General features: G+C 50.4%; 2 protein-coding genes across 5 annotated transcripts; one reads left to right on the top strand and one right to left on the bottom strand.

Moving 5' to 3' along the window:
• Nucleotides 1-908: 908 nt before the first annotated feature.
• radil (Ras association and DIL domains) lies at nucleotides 909-17,569 on the top strand. 3 transcript variants are annotated; one of them, XM_087802592.1, is made up of 21 exons: nucleotides 909-1,156; nucleotides 1,799-1,874; nucleotides 1,941-2,056; nucleotides 2,389-2,893; nucleotides 4,613-4,720; nucleotides 7,528-7,643; nucleotides 7,706-7,873; nucleotides 8,655-9,312; nucleotides 9,375-9,505; nucleotides 9,897-9,934; nucleotides 10,012-10,163; nucleotides 11,274-11,386; nucleotides 11,446-11,562; nucleotides 11,623-11,746; nucleotides 13,635-13,807; nucleotides 13,863-14,013; nucleotides 14,089-14,309; nucleotides 14,601-14,883; nucleotides 15,624-15,763; nucleotides 15,822-15,961; nucleotides 16,033-17,569. In XM_087802592.1, exons 3-21 carry the CDS (start codon nucleotides 1,973-1,975, stop codon nucleotides 16,130-16,132), a joined length of 3,522 nt encoding a protein of 1,173 aa, XP_087658718.1. In that variant the 5' UTR covers nucleotides 909-1,156; nucleotides 1,799-1,874; nucleotides 1,941-1,972; the 3' UTR covers nucleotides 16,133-17,569. The 3 variants fall into 3 exon arrangements, with proteins under 3 accessions (XP_087658718.1, XP_087658703.1, XP_087658713.1); XM_087802577.1 differs by having other exon boundaries at nucleotides 15,711-15,763; XM_087802587.1 differs by lacking the exon at nucleotides 4,613-4,720 and having other exon boundaries at nucleotides 910-1,156; nucleotides 15,711-15,763.
• Nucleotides 17,570-17,629: 60 nt separating this feature from the next.
• foxk1 (forkhead box K1) lies at nucleotides 17,630-25,812 on the bottom strand. Of its 2 annotated transcripts, XM_087802612.1 has the most exons (10): nucleotides 25,491-25,812; nucleotides 24,752-25,400; nucleotides 22,428-22,643; nucleotides 21,232-21,418; nucleotides 21,015-21,161; nucleotides 20,016-20,209; nucleotides 19,665-19,837; nucleotides 19,330-19,593; nucleotides 19,094-19,255; nucleotides 17,630-18,698 (listed from the first exon to the last, which is right to left on the bottom strand). In XM_087802612.1, exons 2-10 carry the CDS (start codon nucleotides 25,195-25,197, stop codon nucleotides 18,478-18,480), a joined length of 2,010 nt encoding a protein of 669 aa, XP_087658738.1. In that variant the 5' UTR covers nucleotides 25,198-25,400; nucleotides 25,491-25,812; the 3' UTR covers nucleotides 17,630-18,477. The 2 variants fall into 2 exon arrangements, with proteins under 2 accessions (XP_087658738.1, XP_087658730.1); XM_087802604.1 differs by having other exon boundaries at nucleotides 24,752-25,812.
• Nucleotides 25,813-26,090: the final 278 nt, after the last annotated feature.

Raw genomic sequence — 26,090 nt, forward strand, 5'->3', positions numbered from 1 at the left:
GCATCTCTGACCTAAAAAAACAGACTCAATACATCTCTGGCTCGAAATATCAAACTCACAAGTTATGACTCACAACTTCTGACTCAAAATGACTTTGAATCACAACATCTCTGACCCAAAATATCAGACTCACAACTTCTGACTCAAAATGAGTTGAATCACAACATCTCTGACTCAAAATGACTTTGAATCACAACATCTCTGACTCAAAATGACTTTGAATCACAACATCTCTGACTCAAAATATCAGACTCACAACTTCTGACTCAAAATGACTGAATCACAACATCTCTGACCCAAAATATCAGACTCACAACTTCTGACTCAAAACGACTTTGAATCACAACATCTCTGACCCAAAATATCAGACTCACAACTTCAGACTCAAAATTACTTTGAATCACAACATCTCTGACTCAAAATTACTTTGAATCACAACATCTCTGACTCAAAATTACTTTGAATCACAACATCTCTGACCCAAAATATTAGACTCACAACATATGACTGACAACATCTCTGACTCAAAATGACTTTGAATCACAACGTCTCCGACTCAACATCGTTGACTCCCAACGAGAACAAAACAACTGTCTTTTTAGTACTAACCACACGAGGGCGCCACTTGAACTAACGGTGACTATTGACCTGCATTGAACACTGTTGTTTTCATACATTCATTTATATTGTATACATTCATTTATTTCAGGTCAGTGTTTCTCTGACACAGTCGCACTTTTCATATTTGCTTTAGGCTTTAGTTTTTGTTTCTTGTTTCTGCGAGACTCGCACGTATCTTGTGTACACGATACATCGAGTAAACAGTAGCAGTTGCATCCGATCCACAGTAGAGGGCGACATTTCACAGACTCCGACATCAGCAGCAGGTGCTTCGGACGCTTCGGCACTTTCCGTCAGTGCTCGACTCGAGAGCTCTCGTGTGGGAATGCGGCTGCCGGGTTCGATGCTGGACTCATGATGTGCGCACCAGCTCGGGAGGTCTGAGCAGAAGGAGCCCGGCCGACCTGACCAGCTCGCCGTGGGATGAGCCGGAGGATCCAGAAGGTTCGACGAGTCGTTCGTGTGTTTTGGACCTGCAGGCGGAGCCGAGGAGGATTCCCCCGCAGCACCCATGGAGCCTCGCTCTGCAGACAGCGTGAGTACCCGGGGTAGCCCGAGGACAGTGAGGAACTCTCGGGGTCCCTCCTGCCGAACGGAGACCTTTTTCGGTTCCGGTTCTTATCAACCGGACCGACTCCTGCTGATCCGGGTCGGTTCGAAGATGACCTCACGACGACCCGTCCGGTCTTTTGTTACCGTCTTGGTTGCTACTGGCGACCAATCACGCGCGCGCGCACGCACGCACGCACGCACAGGTAAGGGACTATTCTGTCACAGGCGTTAGCGGTTTGGGTGGGGACCTTCTGCGGGTCCAGACTGGAGGTTCTGGAGAAGTTGTGGTCTCCATGGAAACAGGGAACGAACGTTGTGGGTCACAGATGCCGCTCATGTTCAGTCGTGGCCCCAGATTGAGTTAACTGCAGCCAAAGTAGCCAGATTACTGCGGATTAGGAGGCATTTAAAATAGTCACGTTATCCGCCTGTGCAGAGTCAGCGACAACAACACCTCAGTGCTCCTGCAACACACACACACACACACACACACACACACACCTTCAGTCCAACACACTGGAGCAGGAACATCTTCTGACGTGAAATTATCATCTAGAACCATTGAGAAGGACTCCCTGTTGTCATGTGACCGATGATGTCATCACCAAAACTTTTTTCCCCTCAGAGGTGACGTGGACATGACCTCACGTGAAGAAGCCACTCGACCAACCACGTGCACACGTGTGACATCACACCTCCAGGTATACACACACACTCGACAACATGGTGTTGGTATGTGTGTGTAACTGCTAACTGTTGTCGGTCAGTTGTGGACTTTGTGAACCCCAAAAGCGACAACATGTTCTACGGGTCCTCGTCCGGGGCCTCCATGTCTTTGCCATCCAAGAGTCGGCTGAAACGTCAGAGCAGGACCTTCACGCAGGTACACACACAAACACACACACACAAACACACACACACAAACACACAACGACGACGACAGAGGGTTGTGTTGTTCTCTGACAAAATAGTTCTAGACAACTTTGTCGCTCGAGTCAAGTGTTGATCAGTGGAAATCTCTTGCTGCTGCCAGACATGGGTTCAGGGTTCAAATCCCGACCTGGCTTGGATCAGTGACGAGGCTTAACCACAGAGTCCACTCTTAGAAGAGCTTCAGTTCTTATGTCCAAATAGTTTGGCTCGAAAGCACTGCGGCAGGGGACGAGTGTGATCCCCTACTATTGGAGTTCTGACCCGATAGTCGTTTTCTCTCAGGTTCTGTACCGGACACTGAGCTACAGGGATCGGGTCCCCACCGAGGTCGGAACCAACACCCGAGGTGACCGTCGCTCCACGACGGAGCCTCCGGAGAGACCGCCCGATGACCCCGCCGAACTTTCCACGCAGAGTTCCGCGCCAGGAGTCCTGAAGATCTTCGGCGACGAGATCTGCGCCGGCGCCAACTACAAGAGCGTGTTGGCCACGCCGCGCTCCAGCGCCCACGAGCTGGTCAAGGAGGCCCTGGACCGGTACTCCCTCAACAAGGAGGCGGCGCACTGCTACGTGCTGTGCGACGTCATCGGACACCTGGAGGTGGACGGCGTGATCGACGGTGGCGGCTGGAGGACAGAATGTCTGCGGGCGCTGGGCGACAACGAGAAGCCGCTGCTGCTGCAGGAACTCTGGAAGCCCCGGGAAGGACACGCTCGCCGCTTCGAGCTGCGGCGGCGAGCCGAGGTGGAGGAGCTGAACGCCAAAGAGAAGGACACCATCACTGCAGGTAGAACTCACTTCGGGGTGTCAGGCCGTCAAACATCCGCTGGCCCCGTGTGTCTCCTAATGTAGCCGAAGTGCTCACGTCCACCTGTTCTCGTGAAAATCCTTTTTTTGGCGCGTCGACCGTCGAGTCATTCAAGTCACGAAAAAGAAAACATTTTGAGACATATGTGAAGAGTGACGGGTGACATTTTGACAGGTCACGGTGACACAGGTAAAGCTTGACAGGCGATAGTAGAAAGGGGACATGTGACCATGAGACAGGTGCAGTGATATGGGTTAAAATATGTAGGTAAAGTGTGACATGTGAAAGTGTGACAGGTGACAGTGATACAGGTCAAAATACGACAGGTAGGGTGTCCCAGGTCACCTTAAGACAGGTTAAAATGCTACAAGTGTCAGTGAGACACGTTGAGATGTGACAGGTGACAGTAAGACAGGTAATAGTGCAACTGGTGACAGTAAGACAGGTAAACATGCAACAGGTGACAGTGAGACCCGTTAAAATGTGACAGGTGACAGTAAGACAGGTTGTAGTGCGACTGGTGACAGTAAGACAGGTAGTAGTGCGACTGGTGACAGTAAGACAGGTAAAAATGCAACAGGTGACAGTGAGACCCGTTAAAATGTGACAGGTGACAGTAAGACAGGTAATAGTGCGCCAGGTGACAGTAAGACAGGTAAACATGCAACAGGTGACAGTGAGACCTGTTAAAATGTGACAGGTGACAGTAAGACAGGTAGTAGTGCGCCAGGTGACAGTAAGACAGGTAGTAGTGCGACTGGTGACAGTAAGACAGGTAGTAGTGCAACTGGTGACAGTAAGACAGGTAATAGTGCGTCAGGTGACAGTAAGACAGGTAAACATGCAACAGGTGACAGTGAGACCCGTTAAAATGTGACAGGTGACAGTAAGATAGGTGGTAGTGCGACTGGTGACAGTAAGACAGGTAGTAGTGTGACTGGTGACAGTAAGACAGGTAATAGTGCGCTAGGTGACAGTAAGACAGGTAAACATGCAACAGGTGACAGTGAGACCCGTTAAAATGTGACAGGTGACAGTAAGACAGGTAATAGTGCGCCAGGTGACAGTCAGACAGGTAAACATGCAACAGGTGACAGTGAGACCCGTTAAAATGTGACAGGTGACAGTAAGACAGGTAGTAGTGCGACTGGTGACAGTAAGACAGGTAGTAGTGCGACTGGTGACAGTAAGACAGGTAATAGTGCGCCAGGTGACAGTAAGACAGGTAAACATGCAACAGGTGACAGTGAGACCCGTTAAAATGTGACAGGTGACAGTACGATAGGTGGTAGTGCGCCAGGTGACAGTGAGACACGCTTAGATGTGATAGGTGACAGTAAGACAGGTAGTAGTGCGACTGGTGAAAGAACCACGAGGGTCAGGTCCACAGTTGAAGAGTGTCACCACAGGTGGAGTGTGTGCGAAGCTGAAACAGTGTCATGTGACTAACGAATCCACCTGATGGACCTGAGGTTCTGCTGCCAGTTCAGGTGTTGATTGTGGTGGTTTGGATCTGAGGACAGGTAGTCTCGCCCTGTAGGTCAGAGTCACTTGATGGCAAGTATTTTACTGTGATAGACCAGTAAGGAGGTCTGGTCCGAGACCTGGGTCAGGGTCCACTCGTATGTGAGTGTGTGTGCACATGTGTCTGTGTGTGAGTCGGGGTCTTCTCACCTCTCCGCCCTCCACCTGCTGTAGGGACCAAAACCAGCCACTTCCTGGCGGCTCTCATGGGTCGATCTGGACTTGGTAAACTCAGAAGTTCCCCCCTGCGGTCCAGCCGTGTCGCTCAGTCCAGCTCTAAAGGTGGGCCTGGGGTCAGGTAGGGTGGCTGTCAGTCATTGCCATGGAGACCACCCAAGACACGCGTACCACATGTTGTCGCCTCTTCATCTCGCCGCATTTCATCATCGCTGCCCTCACGAGTGACCTTCTCAGCCGTCCACTCATGATCACGTCCAACGCGTCCCTCAGCTCGTGCCCACTGACTGTCCCCGTCTCCTATGTCTCTGAACCTGGTCCCCATCTGTGTCTGAACCTGGTCCCCATCTGTGTCTGAACCTGGTCCTCCTCTGTGTCTGAACCTGGTCCTCCTCTGTCTCTAAACATGGTCCTCCTCTGTCTTCAAAGCTGGTCCTCCTCCGTCTCTGAACCAGGTCCCCATCTGTCTCTAAACCTGGTCCTCCTCTGTGTCTGAACCTGGTCCTCCTCTGTGTCTGAACCTGGTCCTCCTCTGTCTTCAAACCTGGTCTTCCTCTGTCTCTGAACCTGGTCCTCCTATCTCTCTCTGAACTTGGTCTTCCTCTGTCTCTGAACCTTGTCCTCATCTCTCTCTCTCTGAACCTTGTCCTTCTCTCTCTCTGAACCTGGTCCTCCTCTGTCTCTGAACATGGTCCTCCTCTGTCTCTGAACCTGGTCTTCCTCTGTCTCTGAACATGGTCCTCCTCTGTCTCCGAACCTGGTCTTCCTCTGTCTCCGAACCTGGTATTCCTCTGTCTCTGAACCTCGTCTTCCTCTGTCTCTGAACCTGGTCCTCCTCTGTCTCTGAACCTGGTCCTCCTGTGTTTGAACCTGGTCCTCCTCAGTTTCTGAACCTGATCCTCCTCTGTCTCTGAACCTTGTCCACCTCTGTATCTGAACATAGTCCTCCTCTGTCTCCGAACCTGGTCTTCCTCTGTCTCTGAACCTTGTCCTCCTCTGTGTCTGAACCTGGTCCTCCTCTGTTTCTGAACCTGGACCTCCTCTGTCTCCGAACCTGGTCTTCCTCTGTCTCTGAACCTTGTCCTCCTCTGAACCTGGTCCTCCTGTGTCTGACCTGGTTCTCCTCTGTCTCTGAATCTGGTCCTCCTCTGTCTCTGAACATGGTCCTCCTCTGTCTCCGAACCTGGTCCTCCTGTTTCTCCTAGCCTTGTCCTCCTCTCTCTCCGAACCTGGTCCTCCTCCGTCTCTGAACATGGTCCTCCTCTGTCTCTGAACCTGGTCCTTCTCTGTCTCCGAACCTGGTCTTCCTCTGTCTCTGAACCTTGTCCTCCTCTGTCTCTGAACCTGGTCTTCCTCTGAACCTGGTCCTCCTGTGTCTGAACCTGGTCCTCATAAGTCTCTGAACCTGGTCCTTCTATGTCTCTGAATCTGGTCCTTCTTTATCTCTGAACCTGGTCCTCAACTTTCTCTGAACCTGGTCCTTCTCTGCCTTTGAACCCATTCATTCTCTGTCTTTAAACACCCCTCCCCCCCAGTCTTTCCACCTTGTCCTCCTCCGTCTCTGAACGTGGTCCTCCTGTGTCTGAACCTGATACTTCTCTGTCTCTGAACCTGGTCCTCCTGTGTCTGAACCTGATACTTCTATTTCTATGAACCTGGTCCTCCTGTGTCTGAACATGGTCCTCCTCTGTCTCCGAACCTGGTCTTCCTCTGTCTCTGAACCTTGTCCTCCTCTGTCTCTGAACCTGGTCCTCCTCTGTCTCTGAACCTGGTCCTCCTGTGTCTGAACCTGGTCTTCCTCTGTTTCTGAACCTGGTCCTCCTCTGTCTCTGAACCTGGTCCTCCTGTGTCTGAACCTGGTCTTCCTCTGTTTCTGAACCTTGTCCTCCTCTGTCTCTGAACCTGGTCCTCCTCTGTCTCTGAACCTGGTCCTCCTGTGTCTGAACCTGGTCTTCCTCTGTTTCTGAACCTGGTCCTCCTCTGTCTCTGAACCTGGTCCTCCTGTGTCTGAACATGGTCCTCCTCTGTCTCCGAACCTGGTCTTCCTCTGTCTCTGAACCTTGTCCTCCTCTGTCTCTGAACCTGGTCCTCCTCTGTCTCTGAACCTGGTCCTCCTGTGTCTGAACCTGGTCTTCCTCTGTTTCTGAACCTGGTCCTCCTCTGTCTCTGAACCTGGTCCTCCTGTGTCTGAACCTGGTCTTCCTCTGTTTCTGAACCTGGTCCTCCTCTGTCTCTGAACCTGGTCCTCCTGTGTCTGAACCTGATACTTCTCTGTCTTTAAACCTGGTCCCCCTTTGTCTCTGAACCTGGTTCTCTGCCTTTGAACCAATTCATTCTCTGTCTTTGAAAAACCATCCACTCTGTCTTTCTACTTGGTCCTCATAAGTCTCTGAACCTGGTCCTTCTATGTCTCTGAATCTGATCCTTCTTTATCTCTGAACCTGGTCCTCAACTTTCTCTGAACCTGGTCCTTCTCTGCCTTTGAACCCATTCATTCTCTGTCTTTGAACACCCTTCCCCCCAGTCTTTCCACCTTGTCCTCATAAGTCTCTGAACCTGGTCATTCTATGTCTCTGAACCTCGTCCTCATAAGTCTTTGAACTTGGTCCTTTTCTGTTTCTGAACCTGTTCCTCACCGTCTCTAAACATTGTCCTCCTCTGTCTCTAAACCCAGTCCTTCTCTGCTTTTAAAAACCCAAACCTTCTTTGTCTCTGAACCTGGTCCATCTCTGTCTCTCGACCTGATCCTTCTTCGTCCGTAAACCTGGTCCATCTTTTTCTCTGAACCTGGTCTTCCTCTTCTCTATCTGTGAACCTGGTCCATCTCTGTCTCAGGACCGGGTTCTCCTCAGTCTATGAACCTGGTCCATCTTTGTCTCTTAACCTGGTCCTCTTCGCCTCCTCTCTGTCAGACATCAACGCTCAGGCCCGGAAGCTGCAGAGGAATCGGGCGAAGGGGACATTAACGCTGCCACGTTCCAGCAACTCGTCCTTCTGTCGCAGCCTGAGTGAGACAAGCTTGAACCAGGTGAGTGTGTGGCCGACACAAAGTCCTGGACTTGAAGGTAAAAGTCGATCCCGTGTGTGTAGCTGTCATTGGGAGACGAGCCAAAGAGGTACTACTCAACTCTTCCGGGTCCTCTGAGGGGTCGGGAAATGTCCAGCAGCCGCAGGAAAGAGGACGGCGGTCAGGGCGGAGTCAAACATTCACTGTACCAGTCGCCTCACCTGCTGCTGCTGCAGGGCTTCAATCAGCAGGTGTGTGTCTGTGTTTATGTGTGTGTTTCTGTTTGTATGTGTGTGTCTGTTGTTTAATGTCCGTCTGTTATTTTGTGTGCTTCTGGTATTTTCTGTGTCTGCCGTTGTTTGTCTTTATGTTTGTGCATGCCTGTGTGTGTCTTTCATTTTGTGTGTATTTTTGTTTGTGATTGTATCTGCGTGTGTCTCTCTTTTTGTGCGTGTCTTTGTTTGTGATTGTATCTGCGTCTATGTTTGTGATTGTGTCGCCGCGTGTCTGTCATTTTTTGTGCGTCTTTGTTTGTGATTTTGTCTGTGCGTGTCTGTCATTTTGTGTGCGTCTCTGTTTGTGATTGCGTCTGCATGTTTCTGTCATTTGGCGTGTGTCTCTTTTTGTTTGTGTCTTTAATTGTGTGTGTGTTCGTCTGCATCTGTGGTTGTGTTTGTGTGTGTCTGTCCATACCAAGAAATCTTTTGTGAATCTGTCTGTAATGTGTTAATGAGTTTGTCTGTAACGTTGTTTGTGTTTCTGTTCCTAATTGTGTTTGTGTATATCTGTATTTGTAATTGTAAGTTTGTTTTTGTGTGTGTGTCTTTGTGTGCATGTAATTTTGTCTGAGTCTGTGATTGTTTGGTTGCAGGACATCATTGTGTATCTGTAATTGTGAGAGATTGTATTTGTGTGTGTCTATGTGTGTGTTTGTTGTGTCAGTGCTCACCAGGTCTCTCTACTCAGATCTGTGTGTGTGTTTGTGTGTGTGTGTGTCTGTGATGTTGTGTGTTCACGCCCTTCTGTGTGCAGGACTGTCTAGTCTACCTACTGAACCGCGAGCAGCACACGGTAGGCCAGGAGACGCCCTCTGCACGACCCAACATCTGCCTCTTCTCGCCCGACATCCTGCCGCTCCACTGCCGCCTCCGCCGGGTCCCGGCGTCTCATCGCCACGGCAACAAGGGCGAGGAGCCGGACGGCCAGCGCTTCTGCGTGGCCGTCGAGCCCATCCCCCAAGGCACCGTCCTGGTCAACTTCTCGCGCTGCGAGCGCTCCACCAGCCTGCGCCACGGCGACCTGCTCTCCTTCGGCGCCCACTACATCTTCCTGTACAAGGACCCGACCGGCGCCAAGCCGCTGCCCGCCCAAACCCTGGCCCGCCTGCGCAGTCTGGGTCAGTTGTACGACGCCACGGCGGGCGAGGAGGGCGACGCGCAGACCTGTAAGATGTGCGGGTCTTTGCTGAAGGACAGAGCGGCGACCAGCGTGCCCGCCACCCGCAGGGGCTTCAAACCCCACCTGGTCAAACCTCGCAGCGTGGGCACCTCCACGGCGGGGGGGGCGGGGGCCGCGCCCCCAGGGGGGTTGGCGGAGAGGGGGGCTCAGAAGAGGAGGATGCAGCTGGAGTTCGATCAGACTCACGAGGACCAGCTGCTGTCCAGGATCATCTCGCTCATCGAGCCTGGAGGTTGGTAGATGGAGTCCCGATCCACATGCAGCCTCACTGGGTGACCCCGTCTCTGCCTGCAGGTGACGACCACAAGCTCACGCCCGCCTACCTGCTCTGCCTCTGCATCCAGCACTCGGCCGCCACATTCCAGCCCGGCAGCTTCGGCAAACTGCTGCTGAAGATCGTGAGGCGGATCCAGAGCATCGCCTGGGTGAGTGCTGCTGTGGGGGGAGTACCCGGGACACACCCGTCGGTCCAGAGTTATACCAGGCACATGCACACGTTTACACCAAAATGTACTGTACACACTCACAGCCTAACCCTAGTGCGCTCACAAACATGGTTCGCGAACACGCATGATCTCAGTGCTGTGTGCATTTGTGAAACTTGAGGCGCACTGTTCCTACGCACACCCTGAAAGTTTAATTAGACCCTAATTGTGTGTGTGTGTGTGTGTGTGTGTGTGTGTGTGTGTGTGTGTGTGTGTGTGTGTGTGTGTGTGTGTGTGTGTGTGTGTGTGTGTGTGTGTGTGTGTGTGTGTGTGTGTGTGTGTGTGTGTGTGTGTGTGTGTGTGTGTGTGTGTGTGTGCGTGTGTGTCACAGGAGAAGACAAAGGAGCTGGCACAGAAACAAGCTCAGCAGTGAGTATCCATGTCACATGGATCAGTGAAGTGTTTCCCTCACCTGAATGTGTGTGTTGTTTTTTTTTTGTGTGTAGTCAGGATCCGGCCTCCCTCTCCCTGCTCAGCATCTCAGATTTGGTCCCAGACCTGCAGACTATTTTCTTCTGGATGTCCAACTCCATCGAGATTCTCTACTTCATTCAGCAGAGAGCCCCGACGTACACGCACAACCTGGAGGTCCTGCAAGGTACACACACACTTGCAAACACACAACCTGGAGGTCCTACAAAATACACACACACCTACACGCACACTCAACCTGGATGTCCTGCTAGGTACACACACACTTACACCCTCACAACCAGGAGGTCCTACAAGGTACTCACACACCTACACACAACCTGGAGGTCCTGCAAGATACACACACTTAGACACACACTTAACCTGGAGGTCCCGAAGATACACACACCTACACACGCACGACCAGGAGATCCTGCATGGTAAACACACACTCAGCCTGGAGGTCTTGCAAGGTACACAGACACACACACAACCAGGAGGTTCTACAAGGTACACACACACACAGCCAGTATGCTCTACAAGGTACACACACACACAACCAGGAAGTCCTACAAGGTACACACACACAGCCAGTATGCTCTACAAGGTACACACACACACAACCAGGAAGTCCTACAAGGTACACACACACACAAAAACAACCAGGAGGTCCTACAAGGTCGACACACACACAACCAGGAGGTCCTACAAGGTACACACACACAACTAGTATGTTATACAAGGTCCTCACACACACAACCAGGAGGTCCTACAAGATACACACACACTCAGCCTGGAGGTCTTGCAAGGTACACACACACACACACACACACACACAACCAGTATGTTTTAAAAGGTACACACACACAACCAGTATGTTCTAAAAGGTACCCACACAACCAGGAGGTCCTGCAAGGTACAGACACACATCCAGGAAGTCATACAAGGTACAGACACACAACTTGGAGGTCCTGCAAGGTACACACACACAACCAGTATGTTCTACAAGGTTCACACACACACACACACACACACCTACACACAAACTCAACCTAGAGGTCCTACAAGGTACACACACACCTACCTAGACACAAACACACACCTACACAACCAGGAGATCCTACAAGGTACACACACACATACACTGGAGGTGTTGAAGGTACACACACACACACAACCTGATAACATTAAAGGATACACACAGTGTAGAAACATGTGTTGTCATGTGACACCTGTTGTTGCGTTATAACATGTTGTTGTGCGTCCACTGCCAAGTCCATAACATCCGTGTGTTCAGGTTCGAAGGAGTCGTTGTTGTCGGCCACCATGTCGGCCAACGAGGAGGCCATGACGATCCTGGAGGAGGTCATCATGTACACCTTCCAGCAGTGCGTCTACTACGTCACCAAGGTAGTGTGTGTCGCTGCTGACTGGAGACTTTGTGCGTTGCTGACTGAGTGTGTGTCCAGGCGCTCTACGTGGTTCTGCCGGGGCTCCTGGACTGTAATCCCTTCCCCGTGGACAGCTCCGAGCCCTGCTGGAAAGGAGGTGCTGGTTTCCCCGAGCCGGTGCGGCGGGTGCTGCAGGTGAGACCCTGGACGCCTGGCGTTGCCGTGGTGATGCTGGAACTTTTCGTGTGCGTGCAGGTTTTCCAGAACACCCAGGAGCTCTTGCACGGGTACCAGGTCCACCCGGAGATCCAGGCTCAGATGTTCGCCTACCTCTTCTTCTTCTCCAACGTGTCGCTGTTCAACCAGCTGATGGACAAAGGTACGACCTTGTGTTCTTGTGTCCTTGTTCATCGTCAGCACTCTGGATCAACCAGATCTGTCCTCCCTGACCTCAGTCCACTTCCCCCCCACCCTCTTTTCCTCATCCCCTCCATCTCCCTAACCTCTTTGTTCTCTTCCTCCCCCGTCTTCCTTTTCTTCCACCTACCAGCCTTCTTCTCTTCATCCTCATACTCCCATCCTCTCTGACTCCATCCTCCTCTCCTTCGTCATCATCTCTTCCTCCCATCCTTCTTCATCCTGTCTTACTCACATTCTCCTCTCCTTCATCCTCACTTACTCCCATCCTTCTCTCCTTCATCCTATCTTACTCCTTCATCCTCTCTTACTCCCATCCTTCTCTCCTTCATCCTCTCTTACTCCTTCCTCCTCTCTTACTCCTATCCTTCTCTCCTTCATCCTATCTTACTCCTTCATCCTCTCCTTCATCCTCTCTTCCTCCCATCCTCCTCTCCTTCATCCTCTCTTACTCCCATCCTTCTCTCCTTCATCCTCTCTTACTCTTTCCTCCTCTCCTTCATCCTCTCTTCCTCCCATCCTCCTCTTCTTCATCCTCTCTTCTTCCCACCCACCTCTTCTTCATCCTCTCTTCCTCCCATCTTTCTCTATTTTATCCTCTCTTACTCCCATCCTTCTCTCCTTCATCCTCTCTTACTCATTCCTCCTCTCCTTCATCCTCTTTCTCCCATCCTCCTCTCCTTCATCCTCTTTCTCCCATCCTCCTCTTCTTCATCCTCTCTTCCTCCCATCTTTCTCTATTTTATCCTCTGTTACTTCCATCCTCCCTCATCCTCTCTTCATCCTCTTTCTTCATCCTCTCTTCCCCTTAGCCTCCTCTTCTTAATCCTCTCTTCATCCCATTCTCATTCTTCATAATCTCTTATTCCCGTCCTCCTCTTCCTTCGGGCATCCTTAGGTAAGAAGGGAGGAGCTGGAGGACAAACTGATGATCTTTTCATTTTTGACACTATAAAAGCTACAGTGATGTTTCGACCCCATGTGACCTCTGTTAACACACAAGATACAGGTCACAATTCCAGGGATAAAGAGACAGCCCTTCCCTTCCCTCCCTCATCTTCTTCTTCATCATCATCCTCTGGCCCATATCTTCCTCATCTTCATCTGATCCTCATCTTGTTTCTCCACCGGATCATCTTTATCTTCTTATCTTCTGCGTTTTTATCTTAGTCTTCATCTTCGTCCTCCTCGTCATGTAGGTCTTTCTCCTCATTTTCATCTTCTTCCTCCTCCTCGTCTTCAATTTCTCCTCCCTCCATGTCTGGCTTCTCCTTGTGTGTCTCATCGACGTTTCTAACTAATGGTCTCCATGGCAACAGGAGAGAGTGAGCACAGGTATCGCTGAGCTCTGCAATGGTCTCTCTCTCTCACATACATACGTGTCATGTGACATGTGAGTAGGTTGATGAAGATGATTCTGAGAACTTGACTCACAGACGACCTCCTGGCTGGTCCATCTGCCCGTCATCGGTGCGTTTGTGTGTGTGTGTAGCAGCTGCAGGACATTAGCATCATGACACCTTCCTCGGAGGTCAAGTATTGTCTGGTCTGTTTGTGAAGCCTCACACACTCAAAAGTGCATCTTCAGACTTAAGCCTATTAGTGTGTGTGTGTGTGTCCCAGACATATGGCAGAATATCATTGTTGGTTTGACACTCTCCGGTCAAGTGTAGGTCAGTGTGTTGTTGTGCGGTGAGTCTTTAAACAGAAGCAAAACACAACAGTGACGGGGTCATAACAACACAACTGTGTGATGTAGAGTTACGAGTGAAATTGTTGTCCAGGCCGTAGTGGAGCTCTGCGACCACTAGGGGTGCTGCTGTGCACTGAAGGTGTGTGTTTGTGTGCAGGTCTGTCTCGGGGCTGGTTCCAGCGCTCCAAAGTCCTCCAGATCCAGGCGTGTCTGCGGATGGTGCTGGAGTGGGCCAGCAGGTCCAGCCTGGGGCACCTGGCCGACAAGTTCTTCACTAAGCTCAACAGCACCATCGCCATCTTGGCCACACCCACTCAGCAGCTCACACAGGTGAGGATAGGTGCGCACACGCCATCCCACACTCAACCCCCTTCCTCTCACGCAGATGAGTTGGCGGGTCCTGTCCAGCGAACATCCGAGTCTCAAACCGGTCCAGCTGCACCGAATCCTGACCCAGTACCAACACACGCTGGAGATCGGAACCGTCCCGATCTGGAAGCCCAGCAGTGAAGACGAAGCTTACATCTACAGAACTGGTACTTCCGTAAACAACGACCCCCCCCCCCCAGACCTCATGTTGGTTGACTTTGTTGTCGTTTGTCTGCGATTAGTGGACCTCCTGGAAAGCTTTGAGAACCACCCCCCCATCGTGTTGCCCAGCTCCGGCTTCAGGGTGGACCTGGACAGCGAGTGTGTGGACGACAACATCTACCGACAGCTGCTCTACGTCAGACACTATCTGTGGGGGCTTCGCACCAAGACGCACAACAGTGCCCCCAGTGGTCACACACACTCCAATGGCACCAACCCATCCGAACGACTGGAAGGCCAGGTAAAGCCCACAGACACACACAAAAACACACACTCTCGCACACACACTAATCCGGGCCAGCAGCTGCTGCGGTCTTTATAATCCAACATATGAAAGACAAAAGAACACGCACACAGACACACACCAACCTAGACATGGTTAAATCAGAGTTAATCTGATTAGTCGGACTAATTAGTGCCCCGGCTGACTGGGAACGTAATCTGGAGCGTCACCCTTCACCACAAAAGTGTCGGCCCTCTTTCTTTCGCCGACTCATGAGCCCCTCTCCTCCTGACTTGACTCCCCCCACAGAGGGAGTCCCTGGCCGCGGTTCACAGCAGTCCCGGGTCCGGGGCATCGGGAGGGGACGAGGGCGAAGGCGGCGAGGAGAAGGGACGGGAGCGAGCGGCGGGTCACAATCACAGGAGGAACGGGACCACCCACCACTCCAGGGCGGCCGAGTTGTCCTGCCTACAGACCCCGAACGCCTACTCAGAGGCGGGCGCAGGGGGGCTCACCAAGACCCCCAACGGGTGCGGTCGGACCCTGGCGGACTGCAAGAAGGCTAACGGACTAATAGCCAATGGTTTGGAAGGTGAGACAGTTCTACAGTTCAAGGACAACGACGTCTTAGGGTCCTCAGCCGGGTGGAGGTTCAAGTGAGGTCAGTTCAAGATCAGGGTCAGGAGAAAAACGTTAACTTTGGTAAGGTGCTGATCCTTTGTGAGTGGCTAAAGTAGATGATGTGCTAATGAAGCTAACAGTATTAGGGGCTCCTCATCCTAGTCAGAGCTGAGCCAGAGGACAAACTTAGACAGTGAATATCTGTGAGAGACTCAGAGTAGAGCTGCTGCCTCACATGGTAGCGAGTTAGTTAGTCTGGTCGAGTTCAAAGGTCATCCTGGCAGAGGGGGGAGGAGGTGGGGAGGGGGTGTCCTCTTATGTCCGTCTGTCAACCCTGAATGAATCGAGTGTCGTAACGTTGTCGTCGGCCCTTCCATGTCTCCGTTCGTCTGAGCTCGAGTGTAAACAAGCCGGACATTAACGTCATCATCGTCACTCACACGTTGCCTTCATGGAGCGCTGTGAGCGACTGTATCGCACGTTTGTTGTCCGTCATGTTTACACTTCCACCCGGATCTTCTCGCCGCCCAGCAGGGGGCGTTATTAAGCCGACGGATGGTAAATTTAGCGAACGTTCTCTCCGTCAAAGTTCCTTATTAGAGTCACGACTGTCGGGGAGTCGCACACGTCCTGCAGGCGGCGGAGAAGTTCCGAGTGTGTTGTAGCTCTGTTGTGTGTCCGTGTGTGTAGCTGTTGTCGTGTTCTTTGCAGGATGTGTTAGTGGCTCTGAGTTCCCCTTCCCTGTCTGCCCCTCGGAAGACCCCAACCTTCCTGACGACCTTTGTATGGTGTTTGTAGTGGAACTGGACAAGGGACCGTATGGACTCGGCATGGGCCTCATCGACGGTCTGGTGAGTGACTCGCACACGCATGTTCTGACCCGACACCTGACCGGCTCCCCCCCTGCAGCACACGCCTCTCAACGCACCAGGAATCTACATCCGGACGCTGATCCCCGAAGGTCCGGCTGCCTCTGATGGGCGGCTCCGGATCGGAGATCGGATCCTGGCGGTGAACGGAACCAGCCTGATCGGTGCCGACTACCAGAGGTGGGTTCAATCAAGACCAGCACTTACCAGGCTTGTGATTGAAGAGACTGAAGGGTCTTGTCTCGCTTCAGCGCCGTGGATCTGATCCGACTCGGCGGAGGTCGACTTCGGTTCCTCGTGGCCAAATCGGACCCCGAGGTGTCGGAGAAGATCAGCGCGTCGTCCTGCTGACAGTAGAGCGGCGGTCCCGCCCGAGACCGCCGTGTAGCTCTGCCCGAGAAAAGACGACACCTCCAGGAACTGCAGCGACGCAAAAGCCTGAATATTTAACTCGCAACGTCTACAGTTCGATTCCTGCCCGACTGTTCGGAACTTCACGGTTCACGAGGACGAACTCAAGGCGAACATCGTGAATGTTTGGTGGAAACTATTTACAGCTCAAGTCCACATTTCAATTCAGCCGAGAATGTTTTCAGGCATGTGCTTGAACATTGACAACGATTGTTTTTTTTTTTTTTCAGCGACACATTTGTAAATATTTCTCACTTTTTGTCGCCTCGCTTTCCGGAAACAATTGAACAAAGAACTGGTGTAGTTTCAGACATGTACAATCAACGTGCAATATGGCATTAACCGTACGGAATGCAGCATGTATATGACGCGCTTATTGGACTATTATGGGATTTAAACTGTATTGATGAGACGTCATGAACGTCTTCCTGTCAACTCTTAGAGAAATCGTTCACCCAGAATTCAAACTTCGTTCACCCTCATGTCGACTAACAGTTGGTATTATTTCCAGATTAACCTGATCCTTTTTAGAGTTATAGAAAAAAAAATCATTTTAATGTAGCGACTGGAGCTCAGTCGTCTTCGTCTTCATCTTCGTCCAAAAATACGAATTTTGGGTGAAACCCTTTAATTGTCAAATTTTTGGTACCAAAATCAGAGTATTCTGTTAGAGTTAACGGCAAAAGGTCCATTTTGATGTAGTGGTCGAATTCTGGGTGAACTATCACTTTAAGATGCGTTCACTGAATCTCAAAAGGCAAGTCAAGCTGCTGGGGTCTGAAGTAGTTTTGGTCATGAGATAGTATGAACAAACTGACAAAAATGGATGAGGTTTTTGTCATTTTCATTACTTCTTGACGGATTTTGCCACAAAGTACATCACAGTCAATCCATTGCTCCGATCGGTTGAAGGTTGGATTTTTCTACTTTGTGCTAAAGTGTTGCTCGAAACTCAGCAAAGCCGCGTCAAAATATCTCCTGCTGTGTGAACCTCTGACATTTGAAAGAGTTGCTCTGCTTTGAACGCACCTTTACTGAGACAAAACGTCCACTTCCATTAACCCAGAGAGACGCTGGCAGCAATGAAAAGTCACACCCCCTCCAAAAGGGGGGGCGTTTATTATTACCCCCGCCAAGGAGGTTCTTTTGAGGAGTGAATTCACTGGGAAAGTTCTGAATGTATTTTAATGAAATGGACAAACAGTAAAGTCGCGACGTTGTCGTTCTACCAACCGATCTGAGTTCACAACGGTTGAGTTACTGAAGTCGTCATGTGACTTGAGCTCCTTGGCAGAGGTCTGCGAGTGCTTTTCCAGTCTTTTGACATTCATGTAGTGGTTTGTTTATAAAGTGACTCGGATTCGTTCTGCTTTCGTGTGTCGTGTTTTTTTTTGTTTTACGCAGAGTAATCTGACAGATTAATGCACCAGGGTCAACTTGGGTCAACAAGGATTTAATTGGAGCTACATAAAGAGACGACAAGCGTTCATCATCATCATCATCATCATCATCCTGGAACTCGTTTCATATGTAGCAAAATATTTATCCAGAGAAATCATCCAAAATATTGTTGTTACAAATACATTCATCAATTACTGTTGGGGGGGAGGAGACCAGAGCCCGACTGACATGTAAGAGCAACATTAGCACTTTACAGGTGCAACAAATAACTTTTTTCTTATCTCGCCCGCGGCAAGAAATACACTTGGAATATTCTGCTCCAGCAGCAGTGCACGCACACACACACAACTCACTAAATGCTTTTCCTCGTGGCTGTTTTTGTGACTCCTGTGGATCAGCGCAAACCGTCTGTCATTTTTAAAAGACTGCAAAGACCAGCCCGCGAATCTGTGGTCAACGAAAGCAGGGAAAAGTAGCTGGTGGCAGGACTTTGTTGACGACTTTTCAACACGCAGCTTTAACGGTCCATGCGAGTCGGACTCTGGTTGTGATCGGCTGATGAAGTGGAGGAAGATTGTCTCTGTTGCCCCCCTCCCGCCCCCCCGGGTGGACCGGATGACTGTAGTGTCTTTGGGCTCTAAAATCTAAAGGTTAAAATTCTTAAGGCTTCAGGGACAAAATGCTTTTTTTCCTGTCGTTACCACGGCGCTCTCGCTCCGTCTGCCCAGAGCTGCAGTTCACGAGGCTTCGCCTCAAAAGGTACGATCAGTTCTCGCGAGCACGCGGGTCTTCGTGGTCGATCATAGTCCGTGATGGTGAGAGGGTGAGCCGCCCGGCGCCGCGGTGTTCTCTGGAGGATGAGGGGGTGCAAGGAAACCTGGAGATCACTTACGAGGGTCCTGACTCTGTGTTGTCATGGCGACGATGACGGGCTGTTGTGCCGAAACCACTTGATGCGACTCGGGCTGCACGTCCTCCTCCATCCTGGTCCGCTTGGCCGAGGGCTCCCCGGGGAGCTGGACCTGGCCCTCCAAGTTCCGAGTGAGAACCACCGGGGGCGAGCTGGAGGCCTGAGCTGCCAGGATCTGCAGTGGACTGTGTAGACCTGCATGGAGACAACATCATCAAGCGTTACGTTGTGTCACCGTCTGTGAGAAGCAGTTTGACGTCTCACCCTAAAAAGTCCTGTCACAACTGCTCTGATCTTATCTGCTGAAGCTTAACCTAATGTTGTCGTGGAAAAATCAAGCTCCCCGTGTGTCAACAGATCGCACTAGTTCACGTGAATAGCATCATCTGGTGACGATTCGTGTTTGATTTCGGTTCCATGTCGACTACGTTTTTTTGGACCAAGATGAAGACAACTGAGCTCCAGTCGCTACATTAACATTAACAAACATTTTGTCTACAACTCTAATCCCAACCCTTAGTCGAGGGCGAGTAGAAATCATGTGTACTGGTGTGTGTGTCGTGTTAGGATGACGGCAGGAGGTTTGGTACCTGAGGCGTAGCTAGTCGCTGCAGCGACAGCAGCAGAAGTGTGTTTTCCATTCTGAGTGACGACACGAACAGGAAGCTGGTGTAGACCTGGACCTGCACTCCGCCCCTCCTGCATAACACAGTCCAGGGTCTGGATGACCCTTTCACGCATCGGCTCCACTTCTGAGGACCAGAGACACTTAGCATTACAGAGCACGACGGACAAAAGTGACTTGGAGCTGGACCCGGTCTGGTACCTCTGAGTACTTCTGAGGTACCGCTGATGTCCGGTCCCGTGAGCAGAGCCGCCGCCGAGGTTCCACCGGAGGGGGCGTTGTAGCCGTTGGGAGCAGAGCTGGTCACCAACCGTAGCATGGTGAAGGAGGACTGGACCGGGTTCTGGAGCAGGTGGACCGGTCCGCCGCCTGGGATGAGAGCCATTGCTTTGCCCAGACCGGATGTCAGGACAGAGGGGTGGGGGGGCGCTGCCATTATAACGGGCTGGGCACTGACTGGAGATCCTGAAACAAAACAGTAGACAGACGCGTGTCAACACATCAGCCACGAGCTTCACGCGGCACCAGAGTCGGACCTGGAGCACTCTGAGAGTATCGGTACTCCGGCACCGCCGCCAGTTTGCTGGCCAGCTGCTCGTGGTGGTCGTGAGGGATCGGAGAACCTTCCCTGCTCAGACACTCGGGCGTCTGCAGGCCGCTGGAGGGGGGCGACAGCAGCCCCTGGTGGGTCGGGGAGGCGGGAGCGCTCCTGTGGAGAGACAGAGAGGACGTGATCAGAACCATGAACGTCTGGTGCCGCACAAGTCCACTCTATGCTTACTTTGTTCTGTCCGTCAGTGAACGCAGCAGAGAGAAGGAAGATGCTGTAAACGGTGTGTGCGCTTGCGCTTGTGTGTGTGTGTGTGTGTGTGTGTGCGTGCGCTCACCTGGACGAGAGCGGCCCAAACGGCGTCCTGAAGCAGGCCACGCCTCGCTGGCGTCGCTTCCTGAAAGACTGCTCCACCAGTTTGCTCTCCGACGCCGAGTCCACGCGCCAGAAGCTCCCTTTCCCCGGCTCGTCCTGAGAGCGCGCCACTTTCAGGAAGTACCGGTTCAGAGACAGGTTGTGTCTGATGGAGTTCTGCGGGACACACGAGTCAGAACCAAGGAATGTCTGTGACAACACAGTGTTACAAGGTACTACCAGTGGAGGTGAAGAAGACTTGAGTATAACATTAGAATGTATCTTATATTAGCATGTAGCTGAAGTTAGCATCCACATTATTTCATGTAAGGCATGAACTTTAAAGTAGCATGTGGCTTACATTAGCACGTAGCTTACATTAGCACGTAGTTACATCAGCATGCATTTTATATGAGCATGTGTATAACATTAGTAAGCAAGTCATTTGTATAAGCATGAATTTTATATTAGCACGTATCTTACATTAGCACGCATCTTAAACGGGCACGTATCTTAAATTAACACGTAGCTCACATCAGCATTTATTTTATAATAGCACGTGAATAACATCAGTGAGTAATTATTATTTGTATAAGCATGAATTTTATAAAAGCACGTGGATAACATTAGCTCGTGGATAGTTAGATATTAGTTCCAACTGCTCCCGTCGATCAGGACCAGAACATCAGGGTTCAAGAAATATTTTTTTATTATTGTCGAATTAAATTTAATGTATTTTATTTGTTGGTCTTTTAATTTATTTGCCATTTTATGGTAATGTATTTTTAATTGTCATTTTATTTATATTGCATTTGTACATCTTCCTTTTTATTTTCTGTAAATCCACCCAAACAAATTCCTGCATGTGTTTACAACATAAGCCTTGCATTAGCAGGAAGACACAGGTGTGTTTTCAAAGGTGGCTACATTTTGTGTGAGCTCAAGATCTACTTTGTGATCGGTCAGCGCTGGAGCGACATACCTGCCATCCCTTCTCAGCGGTGCGGTAGTACGGGTAGTGTTTGGTGATGTGGGCGTAGATGCCGCTGAGGGTCAACTGCTTGTCGGGGGCTGATGAGATGGCCTGGACGATGAGCTGTGCGTAGGAGTACGGAGGTTTGGACTCGTCCTGCACACACACGGAGAAGGTCAGAGATACTTTCAAGGAAAGTTTGGGGGACCCTGCTGTCGCTCCTCACCCTCGGACTGTCTCCCCCGGCCGGCTCTCCTCCTCCCCCTCTGTGCTCGGCGGCGCTCCGTCGCTGCTCGGAAACCGCTTTGGCCGCGTACTCCGCCGCCAGCTGGAGGTCGGGGGTGACGTTTCGACCGTAGCGGTAACCCGAGGACCCGGCTCCTCGAGGGCTGGCCGGGCAGGAGTTCGGAACGCTGCGCAAGAGAAATTTCCACGGATTCAAAACTTGAATTCTGCTGCTCAGGTCAGCTCAAGGATGACGTTCAAGTGTCACAACGGGGTCGGCCTGTAGGCGAACGCACACTCAGCCAGCTGGTCGGACAAACAAACACCTTCTGGCTCCATGTTTGTCTTCTGCCGACTCTGCAGTTTACAGCGGCGACCCCAAGACTTCCCTCTCATGTCTGAACCAGCATAGAGTACCCTCAACACACCTGGATATTACCAACTCAAGACCTTCAAATATAGTTTAATGAATGTATGAATTAATAAAAGGAACTCATGATTAAATAAATTCGATAAAACAAAAAAATAAAATAAACGAATAAAAGGCATATCTTGCAGTAAATTATGTTTTCACAAAACAAGTTTGCCCTCTAGTGTGAGAGTCGTTCTTGCGTGGCATAATAATCGTGACACAACACATGGATTTGTTTGTCATTCGCTCTTCCTCTTGTCGCTCTCGTCTTACCAGTTGACGTTCTTGCACGAGCTCACGCCGCTAACCCCGTCAATGATTGACACACTGAGAAGTGCCTGAGGTCATGTGACCGTGTTGTTTAAGGAAGCAGCACGTGCTTCAGCACAATAGTTGTCGTGTTGTAACTACACTGTCCAGCATGACCAAAGTAAACATGTGTGTTGTTCGTGTGCGTGTGTGTGTGTGTCCACGTGAAGAGGGTGACTGGGGGTCTGAGGTGGAAACCACGAATGGACGGAAAATGAACCACAACCCAAACAATCTGCTCAATGGCCAATCAGAGGGCTGGAAGCTGCAGCCGCTCCATATATGGCAAGAGCACACGCATGTGCAGCACACACGGTTGCAGTGTCTCTATACGACCACGGAGGGGCGCAGTTCTGCACCAACACTGACAGTCAAACATGAAGAGTTGGTTTGTTTGTTCAACAACTCCTCTGGTCTGAACACAACGCACAGACGCAGGAACCGCTCTCGGGCCTGAGACTGTGTGGTCTCCTCACCTGATGGTGTCGGTGGGAGACGGCAGCGGCGAGCCGAACTTCCTGGAGAACTCCTCGTGCTGCTGCGCTGTAGGAATGCTGATCTTCAGCGGCGAAATCTGCGGCAGCAGCGGGTGGGATGGCGGCGACGGCTGCTCCTTCTCCCGGCTCTCCTCCAACTCCAGCAGCGAGGAAAACTGGATCTTGATCACCGTGCTGGGGAACCGGAACACACACCTGCGGAGGAACACGGTTTGAGTCATCAGTGAGCGGCAAGACAGACGTTTAAACACTCAACAGATGGACAGAGCATGTAGCATACCCTGAGCTGACCTTGGACCTAAACCCAGGATCACCCTGGACACGGACATGGTAAAAGGGCAACTAATGTGTTGATTTAAGTGTCTCTTAAATTGTCAAACATGGAGGTTTGTCACCTTGCATCATCAATCCAGGAAGTCTTCGCCTCAGAAGGAACTTGTTTTATAAACAAAGCGGGAATATTAACAGCTGGCTGGATGAGGAACGAGGCAATTGTCACGTCATAATGGACTCGTAACCTCTCGTTCACCCAGACCTCAGACGAACATTATAAAGTAATACAGTTCATGGTCATGATGAGGGATTTACTGCATCTTGGGAGAGGAAGACTTCAACATTTGAAACATGCGAGACGAGAAAAGTTTGGTTTTTACAATAGTTGCCCTTTAACCAGCGACCTGGCAACAAATAAACGAGTTGTTTTATAGTGTTAATCCTCCGATGGGAGGATGCGTCACAGTGATGAACTGAAGCAGAACTTTGATTTCATAACATAGTATGGTAATTTTTAGAGCTCAGTAGGTGGCGCTCTGAGTGTTGGTGCGATGAGCAGTTTAGAGCCGAGACTCTCTAAAACACACGCTTGATAGTCGCCAAACAGAAGGGTATGACCAGATTTACATAAAAAAATACAAACAAAACAAAAACCGCGTTTACTGCCTTTCAAATATTTCGCTGTACAAGTTTAGAAATTTAAAAATGTAACAATATTGTGGTAAATGCAATAATCAATGAGAACAATGTCCGCATCTGGAGACAGAGTCAATTAAGAAGCTTTGGGGCATTAAAGTATAATTATGATAACATACACACTGCAAACAATGATGCCTTCGATAGTAGGTTTACATTTCAAATTTAAGGATTGATTTGATCATAATGGGTTTAGGGATTTTTAGACACCATCATCCATGTGCGGTGTTCTGCCGCAACGAATGGCAGATAAGCACGTAAAGCAACTCCATGAACGTGAACCATCTCCAGAAACTCAGACTGAAGCAGGTTCGTAAGAGCTGTGACACGTGACAATCACAATGTTTGTTTACTAGTTTGTAATTTTGATTTAATGTTTTCCAAGGACTCAATTTGATGATTAGGATATTGCCTTTATAGGGATGTTGCAAATAATACATACAAGTTATTTCATTAAAGATTTAAACTTTATTTAAAGACTAAACATTTTCATCTTTAAAAGATAAAGTGTTAGAGGACAGCGTTTCATTTGTCCTTCAATAACTTACAGTTGAAAAATAAATCCTTATTGTGATATTTTGACATTATTTTTACATTTAAAAAAATAAATCATTATTTATAGGACATTTCATTGTAATTAATTATTATTTTTTAATGATTGTATTCTATTTCTATTCATCTCTTTTCATTTGATACGTGTTATCGTATTAGGACATATTATATCAGTCCAGAAAATTTATCGCACGCCAGCGTCATGAGATTCGAGGAATGACCCCGAGGGTGAAGGTCAGGGGCTGCAGCGTCATGTGACCACTTGTGTTTTACTATACATGCGCCGCTACAGTGATGACGTATTAGAACGCTACACTTCCTGATCTTCGCCGGACACGCCCCCAAACACATGGGCGGCCAATCGCAGCGCTCCTACGCCGCGCACGCCCGCACTGATTGACACAAAACACGCGCACGGACAGTAAACTGCTGTTATTTCACAACTTCCAGCGAAACAAACGTCAAAAAGTGTGTAACGTTCAACACACATGTCCCCCCGACGCACGCGCACACAACACAAACGTCAGTCAGACACGACGAACACGCGCGCGTGCGTTTGTTTACATTAAATGTTTAGCTCGTTGCTAACAGAAGGGCTCGCGGCTGACGCCGGACACGCCACTTTTTGTTTTGATATAAACACCTGACCACGTCACGGAGCAACCGTGATGACGTCACGCATATCCCCCTCTCCATGAAGCCAAAGTTTTTTTATTTAAAAAAGCGACGCGACAGGAAGCGGCTCCGAAGCTCGCGGTGGAACGAGCGGCGGCGGGACTCACTCTCGGGGGAGCCGCAGCGGCGGGGCTCCCCGGCGCTGGAACACGCCGTCCACGAACACGCCGTTCTTGCCGAGGCAGCGCAGCGAGAAGCCGCTGACGTCGTCGTAGAGGACCTGGAGGTGCCGCCGCGAGATGAAGCTCGAGTGGCCCATGCTGATGTCCACGGAGCCGTGGGAGGAGTTGCGGCCCACGGTCACCGACCTCTGGCGCATGACGAACTCGAAGTCCCGGCCCTCGAGTCTGGCCAGGGCCTGTGGCGGCGGCGAGGCGAGAGCACGGAGCCCGGGGTCGCCGCCGCCACCGCGGGCGTCCATCAGCGGAGGGCCGAGCAGGGAGAACGGAGGCTGGTGGTAGGAGTGCGAGGTCACCACCCGCACGGGGCTGCACGGCGCCGACTGGAGGGCGAGGAGAGCCCGAGCCCCCGTGTCGTCCCGGTAGTCTGCCATCTTCTTTCACAGGTCAACACTCGGAGCTGCAACGTGAGTTTTCGGCCGCGACACTTGTTAGCTTAACAACATGGAGTCCGGCTGGAGCCAACACCCGGGGCGGAGCAGGAGCGGGAGTCCCCTGGAGGGAATCCAGAGTGTGCGCCACTGTTGCTGTGTCGTTTCGATGAACACCTGCGACGCGTGTTTGGCGTCTGTCTTTGCTACACATTAAAAAAAAACAAAAAAACAAACAGAATAATAAAGTTTCATTAAAAAATAACTATTGAGTCATGATGTTTACATGAACTCACGTGTGAACACGAACACAACTGACGTCACATTAAAAAAACGAGTGAAGACGAAGAAATACTTTGATCATCTTCGGCTCCTTTTTAGAATCTGTTTATCAACAGAAGGAACAAGTGGCTCACAAAACACGGATAGTGGATCACGGATCTGTGTCAGTTTTGATACGTTTACATTTCATTTCTAAACATTCAAATTTAGTTGTTTAGTTTGAACTTAAACGAACTAGTTTCAAAATCGAAACATGTGCTTTTGGTCATCCTGAGATCAGATAATACACAAACATACAATCTTAAGCAAGTTCTCGCAAACTCACACACAGGTTCACGCGCACACGCGCACGCACACACCCTTTAAATAAAAATTCTGGACGGAAACAGTTAACCTTCGGTGACCGTCTCCAAATGAACCTGACTAGATGGTACTCATCGGTCAGAGGCCAGAATGTATGTGTGTGTGTGTGTGTGTGTATTAATGTGAGTTCTTAGTAGTGTTTACATCCATGTGTGTGCACATGTTGTCTGTGTGTATGTGTGTGTGTGCGTGTGTATTAATGTGAGTTCTCAGTAGTGTTTAAATCCATGTGTGTGCACATGTTGTGTGTG

The sequence above is a fragment of the Callionymus lyra genome, chromosome 1, assembly GCF_982586985.1.
Source record: "Callionymus lyra chromosome 1, fCalLyr1.hap1.1, whole genome shotgun sequence".
In the NCBI taxonomy this organism is placed as follows: domain Eukaryota; kingdom Metazoa; phylum Chordata; class Actinopteri; order Syngnathiformes; family Callionymidae; genus Callionymus; species Callionymus lyra.

What these genes read in the sequence shown, in the direction of transcription:
- radil (XM_087802592.1), top strand. Translation starts at nt 1,973, where the DNA reads ATGTTCTACGGGTCCTCGTCCGGGGCCTCCATGTCTTTGCCATCCAAG. An exon ending in GTGAGACAAGCTTGAACCAG is followed by an intron (nt 7,644 to 7,705) that starts GTGAGTGTGTGG and finishes CCGTGTGTGTAG; the next exon opens with CTGTCATTGGGAGACGAGCC. An exon ending in AGCTTACATCTACAGAACTG is followed by an intron (nt 14,014 to 14,088) that starts GTACTTCCGTAA and finishes GTCTGCGATTAG; the next exon opens with TGGACCTCCTGGAAAGCTTT.
- foxk1 (XM_087802612.1), bottom strand. Translation starts at nt 25,197, where the DNA reads ATGGCAGACTACCGGGACGACACGGGGGCTCGGGCTCTCCTCGCCCTC. An exon ending in TACCTCAGAAGTACTCAGAG is followed by an intron (nt 19,256 to 19,329) that starts GTACCAGACCGG and finishes TCTGGTCCTCAG; the next exon opens with AAGTGGAGCCGATGCGTGAA. An exon ending in AGCGACTAGCTACGCCTCAG is followed by an intron (nt 18,699 to 19,093) that starts GTACCAAACCTC and finishes GTCTCCATGCAG; the next exon opens with GTCTACACAGTCCACTGCAG.